Raw genomic sequence first — 27,781 nt, 5'->3', positions numbered from 1 at the left:
TCATTCCTGCCAGCAGGGTCCGTGAGTTATGCACTCTTTCCATACTCACCTGACTCGTTTCTCCGTCACTGAGTGGTTCTATGCATTCATCTTTCTATCCTTTTCAGGTAGATGTTGCATCTCTCTTTACTCAGGAAATACTCTGCCAATTTTTCCTAGCCTCTCTCTCTCGCCCTAGGAAGAGAGTGGGTTTTCCACATTCCTGGACAGTAATGCTGCGCTTACATTCTATCTACATTGCACTGCATTCCATGTGAATTCCACTTGACTCTTTCCTCCATGCAAGACTCAAGCTGCGACTTCCAGTGGCCACACAGATCTAATCCTTCTGACTAAGTGGTCTGTATTTCCTTTGCTACCAACAAGCAGACACTTTACTACAACACTGTGGGTATCCACATACTGTTGTTTCCGTCCTAGCCTTAACAGCTTCCCTTTGGTTACTGCTGCTTGTACTTTTTTATCAGGCTGCAGCCTGGAGTCCTCTCCATACCTTTGCAGCCTATTATTGCTTACATTGACTAGCCGGCATGCTCCATGTTTGGCCAGTCTGACTACTCTTACCTTTTTCAATTCACTACCCAACATCCTTCCACGAACCCATTATGGTGTTGCGGATGCCCTCCGTTCCCATTTCCACCTCCGTCATTACGCTTTCGCGTGTCTGCAGTGTATCTGGTGCATTCTCGGGCATCCTCAGCTCGGTACTCACCCATCTGTGAGGACTACCATCCTGCTTGTCCTGTGAGAAAGCAAATGTTGCTTACCTGGTGTAACAGGTGTTCTCACAGGACAGCAGGATGTTAGTCCTCACGAAACCCGCCCACCACCCCGCGGAGTTGGGTCTGTATACTTTTATTTTAGTTTCGCTTGCGCTTTTTAGCTATAAGACGAGACTGAGGGAGACACCTGTGGCTCACAGGGATAATTGCAGGCTGGGCATGCTCAGTGCACCCAGTGTGCCAGTGTCAGTCAAAGCTTGTTGAAACTTTGACAGAAAAGTTTTCCGTACAGGGCTCCATCCTGATGATGTCACCCATTTGTGAGGACTAACATCCTGCTGTCCTGTGAGAACACCTGTTACACCAGGTAAGCAACATTTGCTATCCCCAGAGGGCTTCCAATCTAAGTTTGTACCTGAGGCAATGGAGGGTAAACTGACTTGCCCAAGGTCACAAGGAGCGAGAGTGGGACTTGAAACTTGGTCTCCTGGTTCATAGCCTGCTACTCGAACCACTAGGCTACTCCTCCACTCCATTTCTCTTGGAGTGGCCCAAAATGTGATAAAAGCCTGTCCGGGGACTTCTCAGCTTGCGATGTGAAAATATCATGGGTGCAATAAACTTTAATGCACTAAGCAGTACCAGGAAAATTACCCTAACCCATGCCCCTTTTTATCACGGGTGCTATTTTTGCTATATTTATCACTAAATAATGAATCTACGCCTTGGATTACTGAATATCTTTGAATATTGGGCCCAGAATGATTAAATATTGCCTTGATATTTTAATGCAGTTATGTCCTTCCCTTTTAGTTAAATAATATTGCAAGATAGACTGGGCATCACCTTGTAGTTGATAGGTGGAAAATACACACTTTAAAGTTTAGCATTAATAGTAGTAATCTTATTTTATGCTTACCTAATATCATTCAAGGCATATCACATCTGCAATAATATAACAATTTTATAAACAATTTTGCGGTTGTAAAAAATAAAATTTAAAGTGTGTGATTTAATGTGATTTTCTGCAGCTAATTACGTGCACCATTACTATTCTGTCGGTAACTTGACAACATTAGCTTGTCCGACTAGTAGCAGCTACCACTTTACAATTCTCAATTTTCAGACATATTTTATTATACCACTAAAGAGACCAGCCATTCATTGATAAAGTAATGTATTCATGTGTCATATATTCCAGTCTTAAAGGTCAATAATCAAATTGCCCTCCTTGGTGCAAACTCCATGTATTCTTTTGCCCATAGGCTTTGCTAACTAATAAAAGCAAAAGTCCACACAGCTTTTGTTTAGATTTTTGTCCCTAGAAAAATTACCCTCAGTAATTACGCTTACTTTGTCTGCGGATAGTTTTTCAATTGGAAACTATGCATTGTTCCTCTCTCTGCCCTCAGGAATGACTCCATTGTCCATAGGTAAACACATGCGAATTTTTGAACAATACCATACTTTTTATCAGCAGACAGGTTGGAAAATATTCAAAGTTCCCACTTCTGTGGTAAAATACAGAAAGGGCTTTTAATACTGCCCACATAAAGAACATTCTTGTTGAAATCTTGATTTTAATTTATTATAGAATCAGGTAATTTAGAGGCAAGAAGTGTAGCTAAATGAAGTAGGAGTCCTGTTCATGGAAATTATTTTTGTGAATAATAGACAAGTAACTTTCAAACTGGAGACATACTTTATACAATACTCTAATTTTTTTTCTTAAAGATTATAGCTTTATTTGCATCAATCAGCATACATAATAGTAGGCCACTTATCTTCCAGCAGAGTACTCACATCATTAGCCTTTATCATAGAGGATTCAGGAGATGGCTTCCCCTGGAGATGTGGGGAGCTCCTGTTCCCAAATGAACTCCAGCTCTTACCCTGCCCAATAGAGTCCTGCCCACAAACCTCACTCCCTCTATGGATTTTATAGTGACCAGGCTTCTCACAGGGCAGGATAGTAGTTCTCACATATGGATGTCAGTCCTCACATATGGGTGTCATCACAGGATGGAGCCCCGTATGGAAAACTTTTCTGTCAAAGTTTCTATAAAGCTTTGACTGACAATGGCACACTAAGGGGCGGATTTTAAAAGCCCTGCCTGCGTAAATCCTTCTGGATTTACGCGCGCAGGGCACTCGCGCACCTATTTTGCATAGGCTGCCGGCACGCGTAAAGCCCCGGGACGCGCGTAAGTCCCGGGGCTTTCTAAAAGGGGCGTGCCGGGGGCGAAATCGGAGCGGCCTCGGAGGGAACAGGCAGCGCGCGCTGGGCTCTGCGCGCGCAGGTTGCAAAAATTTGCACCCCCCTTGCGCGCGCGCTGACCCCGGATTTTATAAGATACTCGCGGCTACGTGCGTATCTTATAAAATCCAGCATACTTTTGTTCGCGCCTGGTGCGCGGACAAAAGTACACGATCACCTCCCTGGCCTGCCAACCTACTACGGCCTTCCCTCTCCCTATGTTTTCATAGTTAGCCACACATAGCCTATGAGTGTCCCTCTGACACTCTGCCTGGTTATTAGCGCTATTGGGACAGGGTCTTCCAGGGCCTCTCAAATCCAGGTCCTTTGATTTCCTTGGTACCCTCGCGCAGTCGATGCCCCCATCGCTACTGTCGGTACCCCCTTCCAGACAGTCCTGCATTCTTCAATGCCATTGGTTCTCCTCCCCCGCTTTGATCCCTGCATCGATTCTATCAGTCGAGTTTCGCCCTCTTACAATGGGGCTACATCAGGGGCTATAACATACAAACAGATACACAGACACTTATAAATAAAATAAATCATAAAAAACTTATTTGAAAACAGACATATATAATGGTAACATAAATGTGAAATCAGAATGTGTGCAAATATATCATATAAGTATTTACAATGTATATCTGGGAAAAAACTATATAAATAAGCATTACCTCAATTTCATCAATTAAAAATTCTTGATTATTCAGAGTGCAAATGAAAGGCATCGGATGGTCTGGAAGATATAAACAATAAAAAAAATATTATCAATCAAAAAATGAATGAATAAATATGATACTCAAAATCATAAGGGAGAGAGAGAGATCAGAATGAAAAAATTGAAATATGAAAAGTAAAAAGTAGAGACACTGCATTGTCTTATGAAATGTAAAAACTAAATGAAGATCAAAAGTATAAGAAGGTGAATAAGCAGCTACCTTTGGATCATAGTGCCAGTCAATGTGGTGCTATGGTCAGTTAATGATATTGACGTGGTTAGTTACCAGCCAGTGGTGGTCAAATCAAACAGCAAACCGTGTATAAAAATGGACATCGCTCTCAGGTCCTGCTCCTTGCTGATGACAAAATTTACTACCACCTCTTCTGTATAAGGACAGGCTTGTCCCTTGGTATGTCCCTTCAGGCTTCCCTTCAGACCTTTTTAAATTGTGTATTAAGTATTTGCTTTTGGTTCTTTATCTAGTATTTTATTTTTATAGAGTGTGTAAGTTATTTATTAGTCATTCATTGTATTGTCTCAGTTTTATGTATGTATTTTATAGTCTGATTTTCAGGCACTTCAAAGTGGATAATATTTAGGTACTGTATGTATTTCCCTTTCCCTAGTCTGCTCACAGTGTTTGTACCTTAGACAAAGGAGTGTGAAATGACTTGGCCAAGGTCACAAGGAACAGCAGCAGGATATGAATCCTGATTTCCTTGGTTTGCAGCCCACTGCTCTAATCATTAGGTTACCCCTCCGCAAGTTTTTAATATGCAAACATGAGAGATTGTAATTGATTATTTTACTGTCATTTGAGAGCTCTACAGATATAGTGCCTTTAGGGCAAGTAGTTGACGTAGGAAGTCATGCATAGAATATGAATTCCTTTACTAGCAAATAAGTATGACAACCAGCAGTCGTCTGCTTACAAATAAGCTTTGAACATCTAAGATTTTATACCTTATTTAGATGTTTGTCAGACATTTTCTATTAAGGGAGAAAGTGGCCTCATTGACTAGACTTGACTTGTGGTTGCCATTCCTAAGATATAATTGTTCCTCTCAGCAAGAAGTCTCAGGATAAGAGAGAGAGATATGACTTGCAAGTTTTTACCTAATTCATACTCAATTCATGTAAATTTTCCATTCGCTCTATATTTTTGTATAACTGAATATTGTTTAAAAGAGGCAAATGAATCTCTTAGCCCATGTTTACCCACCACTGGAGTACTTTTTTAGTTCAGTGTTTCCCGAGACTCTGCTGAAGGCAAACCTAACCAGTCAAAGTTTTCAAGATATCCATAATGAATATGCATAAGATATATTTACATGTTTGGGTCTCCAATGTATGCAAAACTAACTCGTGTATATTCATTGTGGCATTCTTGTAAACCAGATTGGTTAGAATTGCCTCCAGAAGAGGGTTGAGAAACAGTTTTAGGTGATGGTGATTAAGTGAAAACTTTAAGCTGTAGAAGGTATAGAATATTTTGTTGGAACTTGGCTCCTCTTCAATTTGATGAGTGTATTTCCTCCATATCCTTCAGTGACTATATATCAAGAGTTGAACAAATTGGAGGCTGTATGATTAATGGATTCTTCTAGATTTATTTTGCATGGGAACTTCAATGTTTAGGCAGACAACCCAGATTTTGATTGAGCCTTTCAAATGTTGGCATTATCTGCCTTGGGGTTAAATTTAAATTAGCCATGCATAAAGCTAAGAACACCCCAAATCTGTTTTTTTTTTTCTCTTGTTGATATTTCTCTCTCCGAACTAGATATAATTCTTATATCTTGTTCAGATCATAGTCTGATCACATTTGTTTTATGTGGCATTCTACTATTGTTTAACTCACCAGAGTGCCAATATATAAAATCTAGGCCTAAGATTTCCTCAGAGGCTTTTGTCTATCATATAATTTTTTTTTCTTAATAAGCCTGGATCTCTGGGGAATCTGGGGGGCCGTCTGAATCATATTTTAGATTCAGAATAAACTGGCCTCTGAAAAGTCTCATATACTGCATCTGGAGACATCTCCTTAGTTTAGCCAGGAGCTAAAAACGGGCAAGTAAAAACAGCTTAGTGAAAGTGAAAATTGCGTTCTTCTAGGGCAAGCAGGATGGTAGTCCTCATACATGGGTGACATTATCAGATAGAGCCTTGCACGGAACTTTCATCTCAAAGATTCTAGAACTCTCAAACATGCCCCACTGAGCATGTGCAGCTGTAGTCATCACCCTGACCCCTAGGCAGAGTACCCCAGTCTCTCTTTTTTTCTTACGCGGAAGCCGTGTACTCAGCTTTGCTCTCTTCTCGCATTTCTTGTAAGTTATTTTTTTCTAGAGCTGCACCTGTTTTCTTTCCTTTACCTGTAGTTTTATTTCTTCTTTTTCCTCTTCTTTTCAAATGTCTGCCCGCTGCATGGGGAGCTCCCCTGTGTAGCCTGGCAGAGTCTGTTACTTTAAAGAAAGAAAGAAGGAAAACTGTTTTGCAGTTTTATATCTGTGTTCTCTTCTTCCTATGTCTGTCTTTCTTTTCACCGGTGCTGACAGGACTAACTTCTGCAATCCATCTGTGATCCATGTATGCTGCTGAGCCTGGAAACTTGCCCGAGTTCTACCCGGGCTGGAGTTCCATGTCATTTCACGAATCGATCGGCATGGATGGATTTGGATGATGGAGGGATCGAGGACAATGCCATTCCTGTCGGGGAGGGGGGGTGGAGGATTTCATCCTCCCCACAATACAAGGAACTAGTCTCCACAGGTGGGAGCCCTTGATGACATAGCCTCCTCTCCTGCTTGCCAGTCTTGGCAGTGCAGTCTCCTTAGGAGAGGATAAGCAGGAGCCTGGACTAGCAGCTTGCTACCTCACCTCGGTACAATGCCCAGTAGTGGTTGCCATTGCACATCTGTGTCCAGCGCACCGTTTATCAGACACATCAATGTTAGGACCCCGTCAGGGACCGGGATTGCCATGGAGTACTATGGTCACCATCAAGGTGCCGGGACGCCCATGGTGCACTCAATGCCACAGTGCCCATGGTACTATCGATGCTGCTATGTCTTTGCTCGCATTAGTCTTGATGCCTTTAGGGCCCTTCGACACCCTTGGTGCTATCAATGCCACTGTGATGTCCTCAGTCCCATCAAGGTATGTGAGTGGCCACCCTTGAGGATGTCAAGGTTGAAAAGTTGGAAGACCCTCACTGCTGTTGAGGTGCATACCCTTGATGCGCGACCACCGACTAGGATGTCGCACTGCATGGCCTCATTGCCAGCGCAGAATGTGGCTTCAACACCAGTGCGATGCGATGTTGCCCCAATACCATTGACACCCTCGGGGTCATCATGGAAGCCCTTGGGCTGCCGATACCTCTCACTACCACCTCATGTACATCGAGCACCACCAACCAGGCACTGGGTTCGCCATTTAGCGCCCTAGTTGTCCCTGAGGCCATTGACCGCCATGGCTTTTGGAGGCCCCCTTGCGACCCTGCAGCCCTCAGGTGGCAGGGGTTTTTGCCTTGAACAAATCGAACACAGGGGTAGCCATCTGTTTGGTGCACGTTGGTATGCTGGAGTATCTGAGCGTAGTGGTCCTGTGCCCTCTTGGCTCCTTGGTGGTGTCCTCTATGAGGCACTGAGGAGCCCTATGCTGTGTCTTCACAGCTACAGCTATTTGGGCCATGGCTGCTAATGATCTCTGCTTTGGAGGCCCCACCAGGATGTGTACTCCACTGGTGTTAATGGGCGTTAACTTCAGTACTTGAGAGGCCATTGAGCTCACAACATCAACACCCTTGGGCGAATAAGTGAGCTGAGGGGAACAGTCTGGTGCTGGTGGCCATCGGATCCTTTGGACCACCAGGTCCGCGGGCACCTGTGGTGCTGGGTATGGCGCTATGTGCCATCGAACTGATTATGATTTGGTCAAGCGCCGTCGAAGTCCTGGGTGCAGAATCGGGTGCCCTCGTTGTGGCTTTGCACTGATGAGCGTAAAAGCACCAAGGGACCTACGGGCACCTTCACCGTGGTTGGAGGCTGCAGGACATGACCGCAGAACCTTATGAAAACAAAGCAGAAGATGGTCAGTTAAACCCAGGAGACAAACAAAAAGAGGAGGAACTGACCGATCACCTTAGATTGCTTTATTAAAATGTCCAAATAGTTAAGGCATAAAATACAATGCCCACAAATATTGGCAAAATTGTGCCCAACTCAGGCAGAGTTTCATCCTTAATTAGGGCTGCATCAGGGGCTTGTTAGTGTTGCCAATATATCATAGTAATTGTTCCTGATGGAAAAAGGAGTGTATTTTTTTCTAACATCATATTTTCATTTCCTTTTGGTGATACCTTGACAAAATTGCGCACATATTCATTTGTTGGGAGTGGAAGGGTCGCTGGAATTTTAAGGAGCGCACAGCAGGTAACGGAAAATACAAGCCAACAAATGAGTATGTGCGCACAGAAATCCGGTTGTGGCTAATTTTGCCAAGATAACACTAATAAGAAATGAACATACAGTATTTGAAAAAATACACTCCTTTTTCCATCGTGAACAATAATTACTATGATATATTTGCGATTCTAGCAAGCCCCTGACGCAGTCCTAATTAAGGGTGAAACTCGGCCTGAGACAGGCACAATTTTGCCAGTATTTATGGGCATTGTATTTTATGCCTTAACTATTTGGACATTTTAATAAAGCAATCTAAGGTGATCAGTCAGTTCCTCCTCTTTTTGTTTGCCGCAGAACCCTATGTACACATTTGGTCATCAGGGACTTCGCTGCTGTCGTTTCCTGAGGGCATCGAAAGTGAGCCATTCCTGACATAGTTTCGAGGGCCTGCCTCTCAAACCATTATCAAGTACTGGAGGGGGCAACTCCATAGGCTGCCACCCTCCACCATACCTTACCCAGTGCACCAGTGGTTCTGGGGATCCCGTTGTCACACTGTTGTTTTTCACTCCTCTGGGAGTTACTATGACATTGCACAGCATGCATGGTCGGGAAATGCTAGGCATCTACTCCAAGTGACTCTGGCAAAGGCAGGTGGCATTCTCTATCTGTGCAGTGCTCAGCCATGCCAGGGTTTTGCCATCGTCTCATCATGTTCTCAACCTCCTCGTCAGATCTACACTGCACAATGCAGAGGAGCACTCAGTGCTTTGTCATGGGGCAGTGTGCAGCCAGCGACTCTGGAATGTGGTGCTCTGTCCGCACTGTGTCGTGGGATTCTATCCACAGGCATGGCGCATGGGATCATAAGTGTGCTGCCATCCGCAGGATGGGATACCACTGCATGAGTACTGTTCAGCATGTTTTTTTCAGCAGGGGAGCTTATTCATCCGGTTGCCCTCTGCCATTTGGGAATCTGTGTGTGATTTTCCTTCTTGGCGGACACAACATATTTTGTTCCACAGCCACAGGACTGACCTGGGATTGCATTCCTGGTTGGACCCTGATGGGAGTAGAAATCGGGAGAGTGGTTCGGGAGTCCTCTTCTCCCTCAGCAGAGGAATGTGTCTTTTGACCTCTCCCGTGTCCAAAACCCCTTTTTGTGGGGAAGCACCTGAGGCTCCGTCCCTGGCAAGTTTTTCTCTGAACCGGGGCCTTGATTCTTTGAATCGGCGCATCTTCTTGGAGGCCAGGGAATGGCAGCGACAGTCCTTGGACTGTTTTTGCTGGGGACCCTCTTTGGATTGCAGTGGCAACCTTCTCCTTCCGAGGCTGGCTGCCTGTAAGGGGGTTGGTTGCTTCAGAACCTCAGCGATTAGTGATTGTGCCTCATCTCTCCTCTGGGCTCTCCCCTCTGGAAGGTGAGATTTGACTGGGTTCCAGAGCAACCCTTGTGTTTCCCCTCTGCACGCCCCAACTGCATCACTTCGAGGGATGTCCATTGTTTCTCTGTTCCCAGAGAAGGGATGGCACTGCTCTGACTGGTGCCAGCCCCAAGTACTGGTAGAGGGTAGTGCACACTCTGTTGCTCTAAGATGCAATAAGTCTATTCACAAGGGATCCTGTCCTGTATTGCTCCCCAGTGACCCTCCAGGGTTTCCCCTGTTTGGGAGTCACTTTGATACCTGCTGGACTCTGTGGGCATCTTTCTTAGGGACCGCTATCGCCAGTTTTTATTGCCTGCAGGAGCAGGTTGGGGGCCAAGTGACCCTGCAGCAGAGGCATTGCTCTTTACTCATGGTAGCGTGCAAGCTTTTCTTCCCCTTTTTCAGGATCACACTGTCTGTGATTGTCCATTGCTGGGTTGCGTGCTTCCTTGGCTGGGGTAGTGATACCTCAGCCAGGTGCTTGGCAATTTGTTCTGAGATCGCCATGGGCCTGCTCTCGTGCCCTTCAGGTTTCCAGGACGGTAATGAAATCCTGTTCTACTGGGGTTTGCGCATGTGACTTCCTGGCTTTCCGTCTCCTAGTTGAGTTTTCAGGATTTCTCCCCTGAGGCATTCGCTCACTTTCCACTGTTCCTAGAAGGTTGAAGGCTCTGTCTCGGTGAGTAACTCTCTGCTGGATCCGGCAGTGAGTTGTTTGCTTGAGTTGATAGACAACTTGGCGACTTTTGCTTGTCCTGGCAGTCCACCAGTCTGCCTCCTTGTTTGCTCCTTCTGACTTCTGGTGGGTTGGAGGGGATGTGGGGGATGGGGGGGAGGCACTCATGGTTTATCTTCTGTATACCTGCCGGGAAGGCTACACAACATTTTTTTGCCATACACTAGCCAAAGCTGCCTTTAGCTTTTCTTATTTCTCTAGGTTGCCCAAAGGGCCTTCCTGCTCCCATTGCTATTCTTATACAGGATAGATGACTCTGTTCTTGATAAACCTGTAGCTCACCCAAGAGTATCTATGTCATCTCGCTGCTTGGGAATTTTGGACGACAGGTCTGTTTCGGGGATTGCCCCTCATCCCCGTAAACCCTTGTGCTTCCCTGCGCACAGTGTCTATCCCAGACCCTGCTGTGGCTTGCTGCTTGTTCTCCAAGTGTTGCTTGAGGGATTTCTGCCCATTATGCCTACCATCCATACCTGGGCATTTTCCTGCAGAACAATAACTAACAAATCAGAGGTCTTACGGCAAAACTTAATGCCACACTATTGATTTATTTTCAACAAACTATTTAACACCAATCATTTACAAAGATGATTTATAGCATCCAGTGGACCACTCACCTATATTATCTGTACCCATTAACTTCCATAACTAAAAATATTCTCTTGTCATACTAATCTTGCTTTACTCTCCAATCACTACAGTCATATCATACATGTATCTCACACTCTCATTCATCCATATATAAAACCATATTCATATTAAAACTTTCATTGCACAAGAATAGTGAAAATGTTTGCAGTATGCTTATAGCACTCAAATATAATAGTGATGTTCTTAATATACTTATAACACACTATATGTTCTTTTCCTTCCAAAAAAAAATACTATTTTTACAATGAAAATTATCTCTTTTCTGTCTCTCAAGCAACACAATACTATCATCAGATGTTTTTTGTCTCAGTCCAACGAGAGCCTCCTTTCACCCTGCTGCCCAGGGCTTCTTCAGGGACATCACTCTTTAACTTTCCAGCGTGTCATTCTTTTGTTGCCTAAGTTGTCACATTAAACCAGTGTATAGTGGTCCTCCATATGATGCTGATATTTCAAAAATCTAAATATAATAAACATAATCATAGCTACTTGTACATAATAATAATCATCAATATTATACCTTTTAATGTACCTAATATGGTTATCATTAATACATAGTACCAGAGTTGACATTTGTCAGTTTATTATTCACATATTCTCATTCACCCGTTTTTACATTCATAACATCTTCATACCAGACTGATTGCATTCTTCTGCAGAGACATTTGGTCATTTGGATGTCAGTGTACTGCAGTTTCTTCTGGTGGGTTCTCGGGCCCCAGTTGTTTTTCAGTTGTCTTTAACACCAAAGAAACTATGCATTCTTTATCCAAGAGTCTTTCTCTTGTCTACATCTCTGGGTTCTTCATATATCCAGGAAGTTCTATACCTTCTGTTGTCAAGGTTTACTATTCAGGAACCCTGCTTATACTGTTTTCTGTTATGCGGAGTTTGCTTCTGCTTACACTCGCATCACTCCTCTGCCTTAGACAGCCCTACTGTGCATGAGGGTTTGTGTCTGTCTTTCTATGACTTTTCTTTGTAGAAGCCAACTCTTCTCCAGCCTGGAACACTGGTGGGTTGGCAGCCTCTCCGGCAAAGGAGGGAGGTAGTGCTTCAGCACTTTGTGGTTTCCCACTTTGTCCTGCTCAGACAGCCTATAGCTAGGCATTCACCCATGTGTGAGGTCTACCATCCTGCTTATCCTAGGAGAAAGCATAGTTACTGGTAACAGGTGTGCTTCTAGGACAGCAGGATACTAATCTTCATGAAACCGTCCCACCTCCCCTGGGAGTTGGTTTGTTCATGTTTTAGCTATATCATGGACTGAGGGACTCTTCCTAGGGGGTAGGATCTATATCATGGACTGAGGGACTTTGCCTATGGGGCAGGGTGATGACTACAGCATGTGCTCAGTAGGGTGTGTTTGAGAGTTCTAGAATCAGATCAAAGTTTCGTGCCGGGCTCCATTCGATGATGTCACCCACATGGGAGGACTAACATCCTGCTGTCTTAAGAGAACATCTGTTACGGGGTAAGCAACTCTGCTTTCTGCTTATCTAGCAATAAGAGCATGTAAGGGTGCTATCTAGAAATCTAAAGCTTCATTCTACCAGACCAGATTGGTGTAATGTTGACTAATTTTCATCATTTATTCTCACTAACTCGTTAAAAATCTGATCTCCCCACCTTCTCATTTTCAGTCCGTGTCATATTGTCATTCAACTTGTGATGTTTTTGCTTCCTACTTTGTCAAAATTCATAACATTTGTTTAAAAAAATGGTGTTCTCATTCCTATTTCAAAAATGCCTATTGTATTGAACACTTCTCTTTTGACAAAAGAATTTGAACCATGTTGCCATTTATCTTTCCATGTATTTATCAGTTTCAAAAAGGAGGTGGTGGTGGTTGGGAGGTGGAAGGGTCTTTTCGTGCTCATCTTAAACATGCATCAGTTAAGCCTTCATTGAAAAAAAAAATAGTCTCTAGACATTATTAAGTAGACCATTAAAGGCCTTTGGTGAATCTCCTTTTCCCTTCAAAATTGGTGGAACAAGCTGCTCACACACATAACTAAATAGTTTCCTGTCAAGGTTCAACTGTTTAGATCCTTATCAATTCAGTTTTCACACTGGATTTAGTACAGTAACTGCTTTATTTGTTTTGTGTCTGAGCCTTAATGAGGGCAAACCCTCATTTTTAATATTGCTGGACCTTACAGCTGCCTTCTATATCATTTACTATGAGATCTTGTTATCTGGATTCATAGACTCTGTATCGGAGGCAGAGTTTCATTTTGGTTCAGGTCATTCTTAACTGATAGTCAGTGATCTGGGCGAGAGAGTCTTCCCCTCCATTATAGCTGGATTGTGGAGTCAGGAAGCCATTCCATCTGCTATTTTGTTTAACATTTATTTTTATCCACTTTTAAACATTTAACACTTTTGGTTTAAAAGTTTAATACTATGCTGATGATCTTTAGATTTGTTGTACTATGGAGTTTGATCTGGTTAAGGATGTCTGTGAATGTTAACCCAGGCAGCTGTGACCATTTGTTGCTAAAACAAAAAAAAAGGGAGGGGGGGGGGGGAAGCGACAGCAGCACACACTTAGATTCCAAAGGACTATAGAGACCAGATGTGGGGTAAAACTGGCTCCAGCTTTATTAATAATAAAAGCAATAAACAGCCATAACCATGTACCCGAGCCATAACATATGTAGAGTTGTCAAGGTCCCCCTTCTGTGCAGGCAGCATGCCACCTCCGGCCTGGGGCCCATTGCAACCAAGCAAGACCTTGCCTTCCAGGAGGTAAATATCTTCAGGGCATTCCTGGTAACCCGCCTTGCCCAAACAAAATGACTGACAATCAAAGAATGGGGGCATCTGGTTTGCTACTCCTCCAGCAGCCCGTGTTGCATCGTATTAGGGTATACCACATGCTGTGCACTGCCTCCAACTGGTGGCCCCCTCCTTTGCTCGGGTATCCCCATCATAGGGCCCAGATAGCCATATGGCTTATCCGGGACCCTCCCCAACCAACTGTGGCCAATGACTAGGAGCTCAGCAACACCCTGTGAATAGCACTCTTCAAATTGTTCAAGAGCAGGTCCTGTCTCATATCTGAGATGCACCCCATTGTTGCACAACAGCTCCATGCAATCCACTTATAGCCATTCATGGTGCCTCACATGCAAGCCACCCCATCGTTGGATGAAATTGCTGATCTGCTTGTTTAATTTCTTCATCCACTGTCCCCAGATGGGCGAGTTCAGGACCTGGCGATGGGGGATTATCTCCGACCAAATGAGCCAAGTGCAGAGCATTAAGAACATGATGATCAAAGTGTCATTCTTCATATTGTCCATGAGCCGGCGCCCTGGTGTGTTTTCCAAATCATTGCCTCCGAAGGTATGATTAATACTTCTGGAGGGGCAATTCTTGTTAGTTGCTGCCTCAGAAGGGGGACAAGCTGGTCCCAATGCATGTCCCTCCAACCCAGCCATCACACTATCATGTTTATTAGCACTATGCCCAGTTGCCTGCTGATGGTATTCTTTTATTGTGCACTGCTCCACTCAAAACACAAACGAGTGTCCAGTGATCCTTATTAACTGATGTCGCCAGTGGGGGCCTGAAAGACAGAAAGTGTTAAAATAAATTGCCACAAGGGGGGGAGGGATGATCACACTCGTGAAATTCCATACCCAAATTGCTACGGTGTGCCGAATCCCAGAGATCCATTTACCTGTAAAATATAGGACAGATTTGCCAGAGAGCGCCATCTGCTGATATGCTTGGATAATGGTACCCAACAACCCAGATTCAGCCATGCTGGAGGCCACCCTGATTTGGAATGAGTGAGTTCCGATTTGTTCCAACCTCAGCTCGGCCATGTCCAGGGTGTGCTTAAGGATAGCATTAAATTGATACTTACTCAGAGGGAGTGAGTTGGCATGCATCTGAAACTGTATCCCCCCCCCCCCCCAAAGTGCCCCATAGTGCATCTTGTTGGCAACGGGACATGTAACCAGACCCAATACTACAGCAAGTGTGACCGATGCCCCCCGGCCGAACTGCTCGTTCTTTGATCCAAGCATCCAGAGAGTCAGTTTTCCTTCAGTGATGGAAACATTGCAAGCTCGAAGCCCGGAGCAGTCTGTCTCCAACTGGCTGCAACAACTAATTTGCTCACATTACATGTGGCAAAGAATGGTATGCAAAAGGCAGCTCAGAACAAGATCAGCTTGATATGGTCAAGTTACCACCAAAGGCAAACATCGCCATAGGGGCAAGCAGGTGATCATGCAGGATAGGACCACATGCGTCAGGGATTTGTGGATTGTAGTTCGCCCTAACCTGCAAGGATATCCCTAAGTGCGATGTCCCTTACTGGGTTGGGCAAACTTTGGCCCTTTCCAACAAATGCCTATCCTGTCAGATTGGTTTGGACTGTGCCTCAAGATGTGCTGCGCTGCTTGGCCTGCACAATGTATTCCACCATCCTGTGTGAAAGGCTCAGGTCCTCTGACTGGTCTCTAAACCACTCATCATAGTTCAGCCAAGCATGCGGAGTTCAACCAAGTATGCGGAGTGAGAACTGGCAATGGTATCCAGGTGTGACCACATTGCCAAGTGCTGTGAGGGGTCACTTTGGCTAATTGTCGATGCCAACCGTGCAAAGGACCGCACCCAGTTAATAAAAGTCCTTGAGACCCGCTTGGGACCCGTCAGAATTTCCTGCCATCTGTGCCCTTCCATCAAACTAAATATGTTGACGTATTGCCAACAGTGTAAGCGGTGCTGGAGTGAATGCAGGACAAACTGCCAAAGCTGCTTCGTAACGTTGAGGGCAGGTAAGCCAGTGCTAGCAGCAGTGTTCTGCAACCCCTCCGCAAATGTGACCCATGCAAACCAGAGGAGAATACTGATGAGGAACTTATGCTGCCTGAGGAGTCGAGCAGTGGGAGTGCCTTTTCCTTTTGTGCCTCCATCCTGCAACCTTGCTGCCCTCTGCAAGGGGTTGTTCGATGGCTACCCTTGGCAGTTAATCAGAGGTCTCCCCAACCCAAACCACAGGAATAACATTGGACTCACCTTTGGCAGACAGAGGGGCCACTTCCTATATCCCGGGGGCCAGAGCAGGATTCGCATTAATGGCATTCTGGAGGTCCAGCGAGTCTGAAGGACCAGCACACTCGCAGTAGCTGGGGCAAAGCATCCCCCAGGGTATGAGGGACCTGTCGCCAAGGGCTATTGTGGTGCAGGCAAACTGCTGCTCTAGACTTGCAGTCACATAGCGTACCCAGAAACCTATTGCCCCGTGTCAAGGAGCACCCCAGGTTCAGGGATTGGGCCCCCTGATAAAAGCCAGGACAGCCCGAGTATGGCCACCAGGCCAGGAAGGAGGTACAGCCTCTGTGGCCCTCCATGTAACAACAGTTTGTATGTAATAATCTTTGCTCTATATAATCTATTTAAACATAAGTAATAACAATTTTATATAATTAACACTGATAGCCCAAAACTGCAACCCATCTGCATGATAAGTTGCTGCGATGATGTTTATCTAACCTTGCCTCACGATTCTGTAAACCGTTCTGATGACGAAACCAAATGACGGTATACAAAACACGTCAAATAAATACATAAATAAGCTGGCATCTGCAACAATGGTGTACTATACAGAATGGCAGGGTAGTTGTCTGGCTGGGCTTCCCCAGCTGAATACCACCCTGTTCCTGTGGGGGTGAAACCACCTTGGCTGGCTGGCTGCGTGGTCCCCATGAGGTCCCCACCCCACTGACTAGAGGGCCAATGGTGAGAACTGAGAGATGCAACCGCCTCCAGCAGGGTGACTTCCCCTAGGAAGCCCCGATCCTGACCCCCTCGCTGTGCTGCCGAGCTCTGGATTGCTCAAGTCGGCTTGCGGGTCCCTAGGAGGAAAATGGGACCTTTATCTGACTCTTCTCCAAGGTGCCTTGCGGCCTTTTGGACCTGTGCCTCACAGGGGTTTTCAGATGGCAGTACACCCACCAATTCCTCCTTGGGTGTGGCTGTACTATTGGGATCCCCCCTTGGGGCCGGGCAACGAGCGGGAGCTCTCGGCTTGCAGCCATGCAGCATGGCAATAAAATAAAGGGCTTTAAAAGTGCCTTCTTCCTCTTTTTTTTTGTTTTTTTTAAATTCCAGTTCATTAAATTGTAACAATGAAGGCAGCATCACGGGGAGCAGGAGCCCAAAAGGGACTGAGCCAGGGCATGATACCCAGATGGCTCCTGACTCTGCTGCGCCCCCCCCCCCCCCCAGGACAGCCCACGGGCTTCAAATGGCCTAATGAGCCATCCCAGGACCTCCCTCACCACCCCTAAAGCCTGACCCTCCCCCATCCTCGCCCTCTACTCTGCTGCCCTCACCATTGCTGGCATCGTGCTGTTCAGCCTCATGTGCCTGCGCCGCTGGGGGTGATGGCACGTCAATGATGACATTCTGCACCAACACGCTTGGGTGAGTCCCACAATCCCCCCCCCCCCCCAACTCCACGTGTGGTGCTAGGTTATCTGCGACATCCGTGCACCAACCCGGCGCCGCACCTTTTTGTGCTGTTTCATTTTGGATGAAAACAAAGAAAGCATTAAATATGCCAAAAACAGGGGATGGTCTGGATCAGCAATAGAAAGTTTGAACTGAGTAATAGCCAAATGATTTAAAGTCTTTCCATTTTAAGATGCAAGTGAAAAACTTGGAAATTATTTTGGTTGCTTGCTTTTACTCAATCACATATTTTGTCCTTTTGCCAGCAAGTTCAATTTAAACTAAGATTCATTCACTCGCTGATGTTATTTCTATAAGTGGCTCATTTCAAGTCTGTGGTTTAATTGACAGTGTTCTCTTTATTAGATTACTCTAACTTTTCATAGTTAAACCTTTAAAGATTTTGTGCAGTCTTCAGATTCAAAATTGAGCAGCACATATTTTAACTGGGACACATTTACAGGATCACATTTCCACAGTATTGGCATCTGTTTATTGGTAACTGCTTTCTTTAAGATCTCATTTTATGATTATTTGTCTTACATTTAAAGAAACTAATGGGGTAACTCCTTCATATTTAGTGAGGAAAAATCATGAAATATGAACCAGTACAATGTTTATGTTCTATTGAAGATCATTAGCTCTGTGTTCCTTCTTTTTAAAAAAATTAGGTAAAACCAGAAAATGTGCTTTTAGTTGTATGGTGCTTCCATTATGTAATGTGCTTTCCAAGGAACTGAGACTTGAAGATAATTATCTTTGTGTTGAGGCATTTTTTAAAAATATATTTATAAGGCATTTTATTGATTTTCTCTAGTATCATGTCAGAGCAAACATTGGAAGAATGCTAGAATTAAATTTGATATATTATTTTAAATAGTATTTGTTATGATTGTTTTAATTTGGTACTGTATTTTTTGGATACTTTTCCTATACTGTCTTTTGTACATCATGGGTGATTAAGAAATCAAATGAAAGTACTATAATTTTTGATTAGATGTACTTTCTTACTTTGGTATAAAATATGTATGAGTCACATGTAGTTACGTTTTCTATATAATGGCCTAAACATGCATGACAATTCCTTACATAAATAGTTTGTACTCTAAATGCCTTTGAAATTATCTTACTAAAAAAGACAGTAAAGTGATATAGTTTGTATTGCATTTGCTAGTGTAATTTAGTTTGCTTTGCATGACTAACATCAGAGCAATGTCTACACAGAAAATTTAAATCACATTTTTTATTTTACTTATTTATTAAGTTTTTTTATATCGTCACCAAGACCAAGCCAACATAACGGTTTACAAATCATAAAATAACAAGAACAATCCAAACAGTTTTTAAATGAGCAGCAGTAATTTTAAATTAGCTAAAAATATGAAACAAATTCTAAGCACTACAATATACATTCATAATAAAATAACACACCTGCTAAAACATCCATAACTTAAACATTAAAAAATTAAAACTAACTAAAACATAGGCTGTAAGAGCATAAAAATAAGTTTAAAAATCACCTATTCACACCATATATGCTGCATCGAATAAACAGGTTTTAAGATCACGTTTAAACCTTTTAAAATCAGTTTCAAGCCTCAAACTCATCAGTAGTGAATTCTAGAGTTTTGGTCCTGCCATAGATATCGCTGTCTCCCTTACTTGGTTCAAACGTGCTGACTTGACCAAAGGTAACAAAAGTAGGCCATTGTTAGCAGACAGCACATTTCTTTGTGGGACGTGAAGTCTAATGGCTGTGTTTAACCAGTCTGAACGTATTACTTGTCCCTGCTAATTAATAGTAATTTAGAAATCCTATGTTCTCATAGTACTGTCAATGCCCTGATGCTTACTAATTAGAGGAACTCATATTCAGACCAACAGGAAGTACTATAAATTACTAAGTAAAGGTGGCTTAATTGAAAAGTTAGATAATCCTACACAGCATGGTAAAAGTTGGAGCTGGCTTCAATCTTCTTGTGGCAATAGTAAATGAATGATGCCATTGTCGTGAAAGGTATGCAGTTCATAAAACGTAATCAGTAGGGAATCAGAAATGGTTAAGGAGGGTGCTTTGTTGGAACATATATTTCATCCCAAGTACAATTATGTCCTATAGACAAGCTAGCTACAACATCCTATCATTAAATACCTGGAGGACTTGAAATAACTGATTAGCTTTCTGGTTTGGAATTTACCTATTATATGCACAGTTGGGGTACTTCATGGACAAAGCTCATGAACATAAATATTCCATCCAGACGTTGTATTACTCTATTTCAGCATAGTTAGATATACTAAAAATAATTAGCAACATTTATAGCAAATCTTTTTGTTTTAATTAACAATAGGAAATAATTTGTATCCAGAATATTCTATCAGTTTATATAGATGTTGGAAGAAAAGTTAATCTGCTACTTGTGCTTTTTTGGAAAGTTAATTTAAAACAAGCATGATATATTTCTCTATATTTCTACTAATTAACTTTCATAATTCATATTACTATTATGCAAAGTCAACATTAGCATTTGTGAAGGCATATATTTGAAATAGCTAAGAATTTATTAACAATTCTTTTGTTTTTCTGTTGCTACATTGAGATGTTTTACTCACTGTTTTTTAGTTGTTGCTTGGTCCATGTGTTCCCATACCTGGACAACTGGCTGGTAAGGAGCGACTACTGCTCTGGAGCCTTGCAAGCTCTGGCCTTGACAGTTCAGACCCTGCAGACCATAGGGTTCATCATCAACTTCCCTAAATCACACCTGGACACAACACAAGTAAAAGCTTTCCTGTCCAGGGATCGAGCGATTGCCCTTACCTCACTGGCTACCCTCGTCTGCAACAGCAGAAGGGTGCCAGCGCATCTCCTGCTTTGCCTACTGGACCACATGGCATTCTCCATCCATGTGACTTCCTTGGCCCGTCTCCGCATAAGGAACCCACAGTGGGCCTTGTGGTCCCAGTGGCAGCAGGCATCTCAGGATCTAGAGGCTTCAGTCACTGTCATGGATCCTCTCAGGGTATCTCTAGCCTGATGGGAAGCACTCCCCATTTTGGAACGAGGACTTCCCTTTCAACCCACGCCGCCCCAAGTGACCCTGACTTCCGATGCTTCTCCTCAGGGGTGGGGAACCCACATGAATGGCCTATGCACTCCAGGCCTCTGGACTGTCACTGAAGCACGTTGCCAGATAAACCTTCTGGAGCTTCAGGCGATACGGTACACCTTGAGGGCATTCAGAGATCAGTTGTCATCCAAGGAGGTTCTGATCAGGATAGACAACCAGGGCGGCATGGGTTCATTCCTCCTCTGCCAGGAGGCATTGCAGGTCTGGAACTGGGCCATCTCCCAAGGGATGAATCTGCGGGCACCCTTCCTGCCAGGTCACCTCAATATGCTTGCAGACCGCCTCAGCTGGTCCTTCCAATTACACGAGTGGTCCCTCAACCCAGTGATGGTGGCCGATCTGTTCCGCTGATGGGGTACACTGGATGTGGACCTGTTCACCTCCCCTCTCAACCACAAGGTGAGCAGATTCTGCTCCCTAGTAATGGGGAACGGCCAACCAGCCTGCAATGCCTTCTCCCTTCACTGGGGGCAGGGCCTCCTGTATACATACCCCATCTTACTCTCCTCTCGAAGACTCTCAAAGTTTCAGCAAGATGGGGGGGGGGGACCATGATTCTCATGGCACCCTCCTGGCCTCAGCAGGTTTGGTTCCCACTTCTCCCAGGACCTGTCGGTGCATGCACCCATTCCGCTGGGAATGGCGCCCAACCTCATTTCAGAACCAGGGCACCCTGTATCACCCGAACCTCCGAGCACTGGCCCTCACGGTTTGGATGTTGAGCGCCTAATCCTCAGCCATTACAGATCTCGGACTGTGTTTCCCAGGTTCTGACAGAGTCCCAGAAACCTTTGACCAGGAAGTCTTACAGCTCAAAATGGAAGCATTTCTCCATCTGGTGCGGAGAGCATGGGTTGGACCCATTTTTGTGCCCTCTCCTCCAGCTGCTGGACTACCTGTGGCACTTGTCAGAGACTCCAGACCAGTTCCTTCAGAGTGCACCTCAGCGCTGTCAGCGTGTATCACCGAGGTGTCTGTACGCTCATTTTGGTCCAGCCCCTAGTTGGCTGTTTCATGCGGAGTCTCATCCAACTGAAGCCCCCTCTTCAGCCAACAGCAGCATCCTGGGACCTCAACGTTGTCCTGATAAGACTGATGCGACCTTCCTTTGAGCCTCTGCCGTCCTGTGACCTGAAGTTCTTCACCTGGAAAGTCATATTCCTGGTGGCATTCACAGCTCGCAGTGAGCTTCAGGCCCTGGTTAAGTACACACCATACACAAAGTTCTTCCATGACAGTGTGATTCTGTGTACGCATCCTAAGTTCCTGCCCAAGGTGGTGACTGATTTCCACATCAACCAGTCGATTGTTTTACCCACATTTTTTCTGAGGCCACATTCCCACCCTGGGGAACAGGCTCTCCACAACCTGGACTGTAAATGGGTGATAGCCTTCTACCTAGATCGCATGGCGAGCTACATACAGTCCACCCAACTCTTCATGTCTTTTGATTCCAACAGACTGGGTGCAACGGTGGGTAAACAGACCTTGTCGAACTGGTTGGTGGATTGCATTGCCTTCTGCTATGCGCAGGCAGGCCTTCAACTGGCCAGCAGAGTGAAGGGCTCACTCTGTACTGGCCATGGCAGCTTTGGTGGCTCATCTGCGTGCAGTCCCGGTTGCAAAAATTTGCCGGGCTGCAACTTGGAGTTCTCTCCGCACATTTGCAGCTCGTTATTGCCTTGACAGGGACAGCCGTCAGGACGGTGTCTTGGGTCAGTCCATCCTGCACAACCTGTTCCAGACCTGAACCCAGCTCTATCTGCTTGTGCTTCCTGTGGGACCAGACCGCCCCCCATTTCCCACAGTGCCACAGTTGTGTTGTTCATCCGCTGTTGGTTTTTTCCAGTCAAACAGGGCAGCCTGGAACTCTGTATTCATCCACATGTGAGGACTACCATCCTGCTTGTCCTAGGGAAAAGCACAGTTGCTTACCTGTAACAGGTGTTCTCCTAGGACAGCAGGATGCTAGTCCTCAGGAATCCCGCCCGATTCCCCACGATGTTGGGTTCACCTTCGGTTTGTTTTATTTTTTCTGTGTTACTAGACTGAAGGGGGACCTCGCATGGATGCGCGGATGGAGGCAGGCTGGGCATGCTCAGTCTGCTGGTCAAAGTTTCCTGTGCCGGGCTCCATCAGATGATGTCACCCACATATGAGGACTAACATCCTGCTGTCCTAGGAGAGCACCTGTTACTGGTAAGCAGCTGCGCTTTACTGTGCTAGTTGCATTTAAATTATTCAAATTTCTTATTCCAACAGTTCTATTCATAGTAACATAGTAGATAATGGAATATTACACACAAAAAGATGTGCACATATAGTGGACACATAGAAATAGGCACTAAAAGGAGTTGGATTAGTATAAGTTTTAAACTTTTGAATAGTAGTACCGATTGTCAAGGCTTCAACCCTGGCTACATTTCTCATATTTATTTATTTCATGAGTGGTTCTGAAATGGCTGAACAGGATATAGATTGCAACTTTGAAGGAGTTATCTTGGTAAATTTAAATATCGATAGGTGAACAGTTCGTAGATGGATGGGAGTGTCCAGGCAAAAGGGAAAGGGGGCTGTGGGAGCATTTCATTTTGTTTTTAAAGTATCTGGGATTCAGTTCTGGGGAGCAGTGCTAAAATAAAAAAAATATAGCAAGAATCATACATTACTATTAATCCTCTTAGTATATACATTTAACAATATACTAATCCTTAGTATATACTATTAATCCTATTAGTATATACATTTAAAAACTTGTTTAATTCTTTGCAGGCTTATAGTCTTTCCAGTTTAATTAAAAGTAATTCTGATACATTCACAACCAGGGTTGAAGCCTTGAGGACTGACACTACTGCTCACAAGTTTCAAACTTGTGCTATTTCAACCCCTTGAAGATGATGGAAAAAAAGACCCACTCATACATCCAGGCTGCCCAGTTGTTCCCTTCCAAATGCCAAGAACATATCCCAGCTGCCAGCCATTAGATCTTAATTATCTGTAGGATATTGCTCCTTAACCAAGACAGTTTGTCATCCTCCAATGTATTCCATTTTCCTGGAAAGCTGGGCATGCAAGATCTCCTTTTTTAGTTGATGCCCAACACATCTCCCCTCCCATGTTCCACAATAATCCAAATAGCCACAAACACCTGCTGGATTCTAGAAACTGCATTATTCACTGTTTTAGAAGCAATTCCATTAATTTGCTCACCACAGAGGTCAGACTAACCTGTTTGTAGTTCCCAGGCTCCTTACTTCCACTTTTATAAAAAGGATTCACACTCTTCCCCCCCCCCCCCCCCCCCCCCCATTCTTCCAGATATACTCCAACTCTAAAGAAGCATTGAAAAGGTCTGCTAGTAGAACTGCCCAGAACTTCTCTAATTCCCTTTAATATCCTTTCATGTATCTCATTCAGCCCCATTGCTTTATCTATTTTAAGTTTAGTTAGCTTCTGAAAATCAATTTTTATTTCACTTCTAATCTTATTTGTGTTTGTTTTATGTGATTCTGCTTCAGGCTCTTCCATAGGGAGCACCAAACAGAAATATTTGTTAAGAAATTTTGCTTTTTTATCATCACCCTCTCTATATTCCTCCCCTTCATCTCTAAATCTCACAGTGCCTTTTTTTTATACTTCCTTCTATCACTAACATATGTTGAAAAAAATAATAATAAATGGCTTGTTCCCCCCCCCCCCATTTTACTGTATTTGCTATTTTATTTTATTCCATTTGAATGTTTGTATTCCTGACTACTTTCCCAGCTTATCTTAGCTTTCTAGATACTGTTGCCTATTTTCCACATTCTGTGATCTCTTGCAGTATCTGAATAATGACCTTTTCTCCCTTACCTTTTCAGCTATTTCTTTAGAAAACCATAGTGGCCTTTTTTCCACTTACCTTTATTTTCTTGCATAACAAAAAGGTTAGTTGCCCTTGTATCTCCTGTTAGTTTTGCCCATTTCTCTTCTACTTTGCCTAGATTTTCTCAACCAGCTAATGACTCCTTGAAGTACTTTCCCATTTTAACAAAATTAGTTTTCCTGAAGTCTAGGACCCTTGCCTTTGAATGAACCATCATTTCTTGTGCTCTAATACTGAACCACACCATTTGGTAGTCATTGTATCCCAGATGACTATCTACATTATCCGAGATAATCTCTCCATTGGTAAGTAGCAGGTTAAGTATTGCCTCTTCCCATGTGGGTTCTGATACTAGTTGCAGAACAATTCTCCTTGCAAAGAATCCATGAATTCCTTGCTTCTAAAAGACCCTGCAGTTGGGATTTCCCAAACAACAGCCAGCAGATTGAAATCCCCTAACACTAGCAACTCCTCTTTCATAACAATTTAGTGAATAACTTCCATTAAATTTCTATCTATCTCCTCTGTATGCGATAGAGGACTGTATATTACATTTTGGTAGTGCTCATAAGACTGACTGTGAGCAGCCTGTGTTGGCCAGCCAAGATGATGAGGATCTCTTATCATTTTGAATTTTGTTTCCTCCTCCTGCGAAGGGAATCTGAACCAATTAAGGAGCGGACTGGGAGAGAACTTCCCTAACCCTACCTTTCCTACATTTTCCTCTTTCTTTCCCGACCCCTAAACCTACCCAAGCTATCCAAAATTTTTTAAATTTTAATACTTAATGCTGCTCTGGAGCAGAAGTAAACTCCGCGCCCCGGCAGCTCCCCAAGACATTATCTAATGGCGCTGTCCCAGCCTGGCCTGCCCCTTTCTTCTGGCCCGGCACTCCTGCACATACTGGGAGTTTCAAACATGGCTGGGCCCTTTCTAAACTGTGCTCCGCGCAGGGGCATAACCCCCTGTTTTTACACATGCAGGGCTTTTAAAATCTGGGCTTAAGTGCTGGGCTTGATTAAAGAGAGAGTGTTTTTTAGAGTTTAATATATTTACTCAAATTTTTATTAATATATTTATTTACATTACTTATTACCTGAGGTTATATTGATATAGATTTCTGCTTTGAGTGAGCATCATCTTTTTTTTCAGAGTAGTTCCAAACTACATATCCTTAAGTAAATAAGTGAGGGAAAGAACCAGTTATTCCATGAGTCAACCCACAAACACATGTCTTTCTCCCAGGTTGAGAAAAATGTGATATGCCGGATATCTACAGATATCTGACTATTTAAGCAATTTGGAGGCTACTTCTTCAAAATATCTGTTTATATCCAGTATTAATTCATTTCTGTGTTTTTTCTTTCTAGACCCCTTTGATAAGCAAAGTTTGAGAACTATATTTGATTTTTATGTTTTGGTCTGTTTTGTTGACAATTTTAGATATTAAGTCTCATGTTCAATTATTGCTCCAGTAATTTCTTAGAATTATTGTATGGAGAAAAAGTAGAGCAATATAGATTTTCAATTTATGATTAAGGATTTCTGACCACTTCTATTCAATTCTTGAATTTGTTCAGATAAATTTCAACAAACTGAAAACTTTAATTCTGTGCATTAATTAATGTTAAAACATTTGTAAGTAAATCAGTAGTTGGAAAAAAGTATTTAATACTAGATTTTCATAAGACTAAATACAACCATTATTTGTTTTGAAAGCATATTGTTTTGTTCATGTGGAATTGTGAACCTTAACAGTATCTTACAGCTTTGTTGTCTGTGTAAAAGAACAGTACAAAAAGATATCCAGGATGCATGAAAACATGGAAAAATTATGTCAGAGTCTGATGGAGTACTATGTCGTAGATTCAAAGAAAGTATCTGTTGAAGAGTTTTTTACTGACTTGAATAACTTTAAGATCATGTTCATGGTAGGTTTGAATTTATTGCTATTTATTTCTTTTCATTAATGTGTTTAATTTTTTTGTTTCCCTCTTTCTCTGTAATTTTGTTTTTATAACACTTTCAAGCCCACTGTCATATTATTGTGATTATTTTCCCTTTCTCAGAATTATAATCTCGGAAAACAGGTCTTAATTACATCTGTTCCATTTTATTCTATGAAAAAGGATGTTGTAATGAGTTTCTGTAAATAAAACTGTGCAGTCCTTGGTAGGAAGCCATATATCATAGGTAGATAACTTGAAATGCTTTATTTTCACTCACTCAGGGCTCCTATTGTTTAATTTCATTGGATGATTTTTTTTTGTTATAAAATATAATTAAGTATAGGATATTAGGGCCTGATTTATTAAGGCTTTTCTCTGATTCTAACTCAATAGGGAAAATGTTTGGTAAATGATTCCCTTAGTTTACAGTTTCTACATAAGCTACAGTTAGATCAAATTTTTATTTATTTATTTATTTATTTATATAAGGGTTTTTATATACCGAGGCATGTCTGCAACATCACCTCGGTTTACATTAAACTTAATGCAGCAACGGGCTTTACTTAGAACTCATGGAACAAAACCTAAGGTCACAGGCATTACATAGCGATTCATAAATTAACAGGAACTTAATAAAAAATAAACCCCAACAAATATAAGGCCTGATTTACTATGGCTTTTGCTCATTCTGTGTCTATGGGGAAAACATCCTAGCATATTGGGCCATTAATTAGTCAGTTGTAAAATCTCCTTCCTTGGATGTTCCACCTATCAGCCCAGACAACGGGAATATACAACCATTCCCTTGTGCTCTGTGAGCACAAGGGAATGGTTATATAACAATAATAATTTCTATTTATTTTTTCTTTATCTTTCTAACCTATTAAATTGTTTGAACTTATAGATGGAAGGTTTTGAATGTAATAGAATTGTACATCTAGAGTGGGAAAATGTTTGTTCTCCCAAATGCAGTAGTTGCTCATAAAAGATTAATCTCACGGGGCTTGGCAGTATAGGAAAGGTTCTTCATTGGTTTGCGCCTTTCTTGGGATTATGTAAGCAACAAGTTAAAACTGGCAGCATTCAGTCTGTTTGGTTTTCTGTCATCGAAAGTGTTCCATAGGGCTCAACATTGTCATCTCTTTTTAATATTTATCATCTTTATGTACACGTTTAGATTCATTTAATAATAATTTTCGAATATACACAGCTGATAATTGTATTTTCCTGTACTGACTAACTCCTCAGCAATGTCTCCTGTGAGCCATTGTTTAAAAGCTCTTGCTGACTGGATGACTAAAAAATGCTTTAATACTGAATTTTGAAAAACCTGAGGCTCTTGTGCTTACAAAATCCTTAAATTCTCCTAAACTATCCTTTTTTTGCTTAAAGTAGAAGCTATTAAGTTTTCAGATCATATACGTAATTTTGGATTTCTTTTT

General features: G+C 43.0%; 1 protein-coding gene across 1 annotated transcript in view; it reads left to right on the top strand.

Moving 5' to 3' along the window:
* DIAPH3 (diaphanous related formin 3) overlaps window positions 1-27,781 on the top strand; it is a 1,173,174-nt gene that overhangs the window by 690,153 nt on the left and 455,240 nt on the right. Inside the window, exon 24 of the mRNA XM_029602990.1 lies at window positions 26,157-26,321. Within this exon, the coding sequence (XP_029458850.1) occupies window positions 26,157-26,321 (165 nt within the window). The remainder of the gene's footprint in view (window positions 1-26,156; window positions 26,322-27,781) is intronic.

This window comes from Rhinatrema bivittatum, chromosome 5, assembly GCF_901001135.1.
Source record: "Rhinatrema bivittatum chromosome 5, aRhiBiv1.1, whole genome shotgun sequence".
Classification (NCBI taxonomy): Eukaryota; Metazoa; Chordata; class Amphibia; order Gymnophiona; family Rhinatrematidae; genus Rhinatrema; species Rhinatrema bivittatum.
Note: the sequence above shows the minus strand (reverse complement) of the source record. Positions and strands in the feature narration are given on the sequence as shown.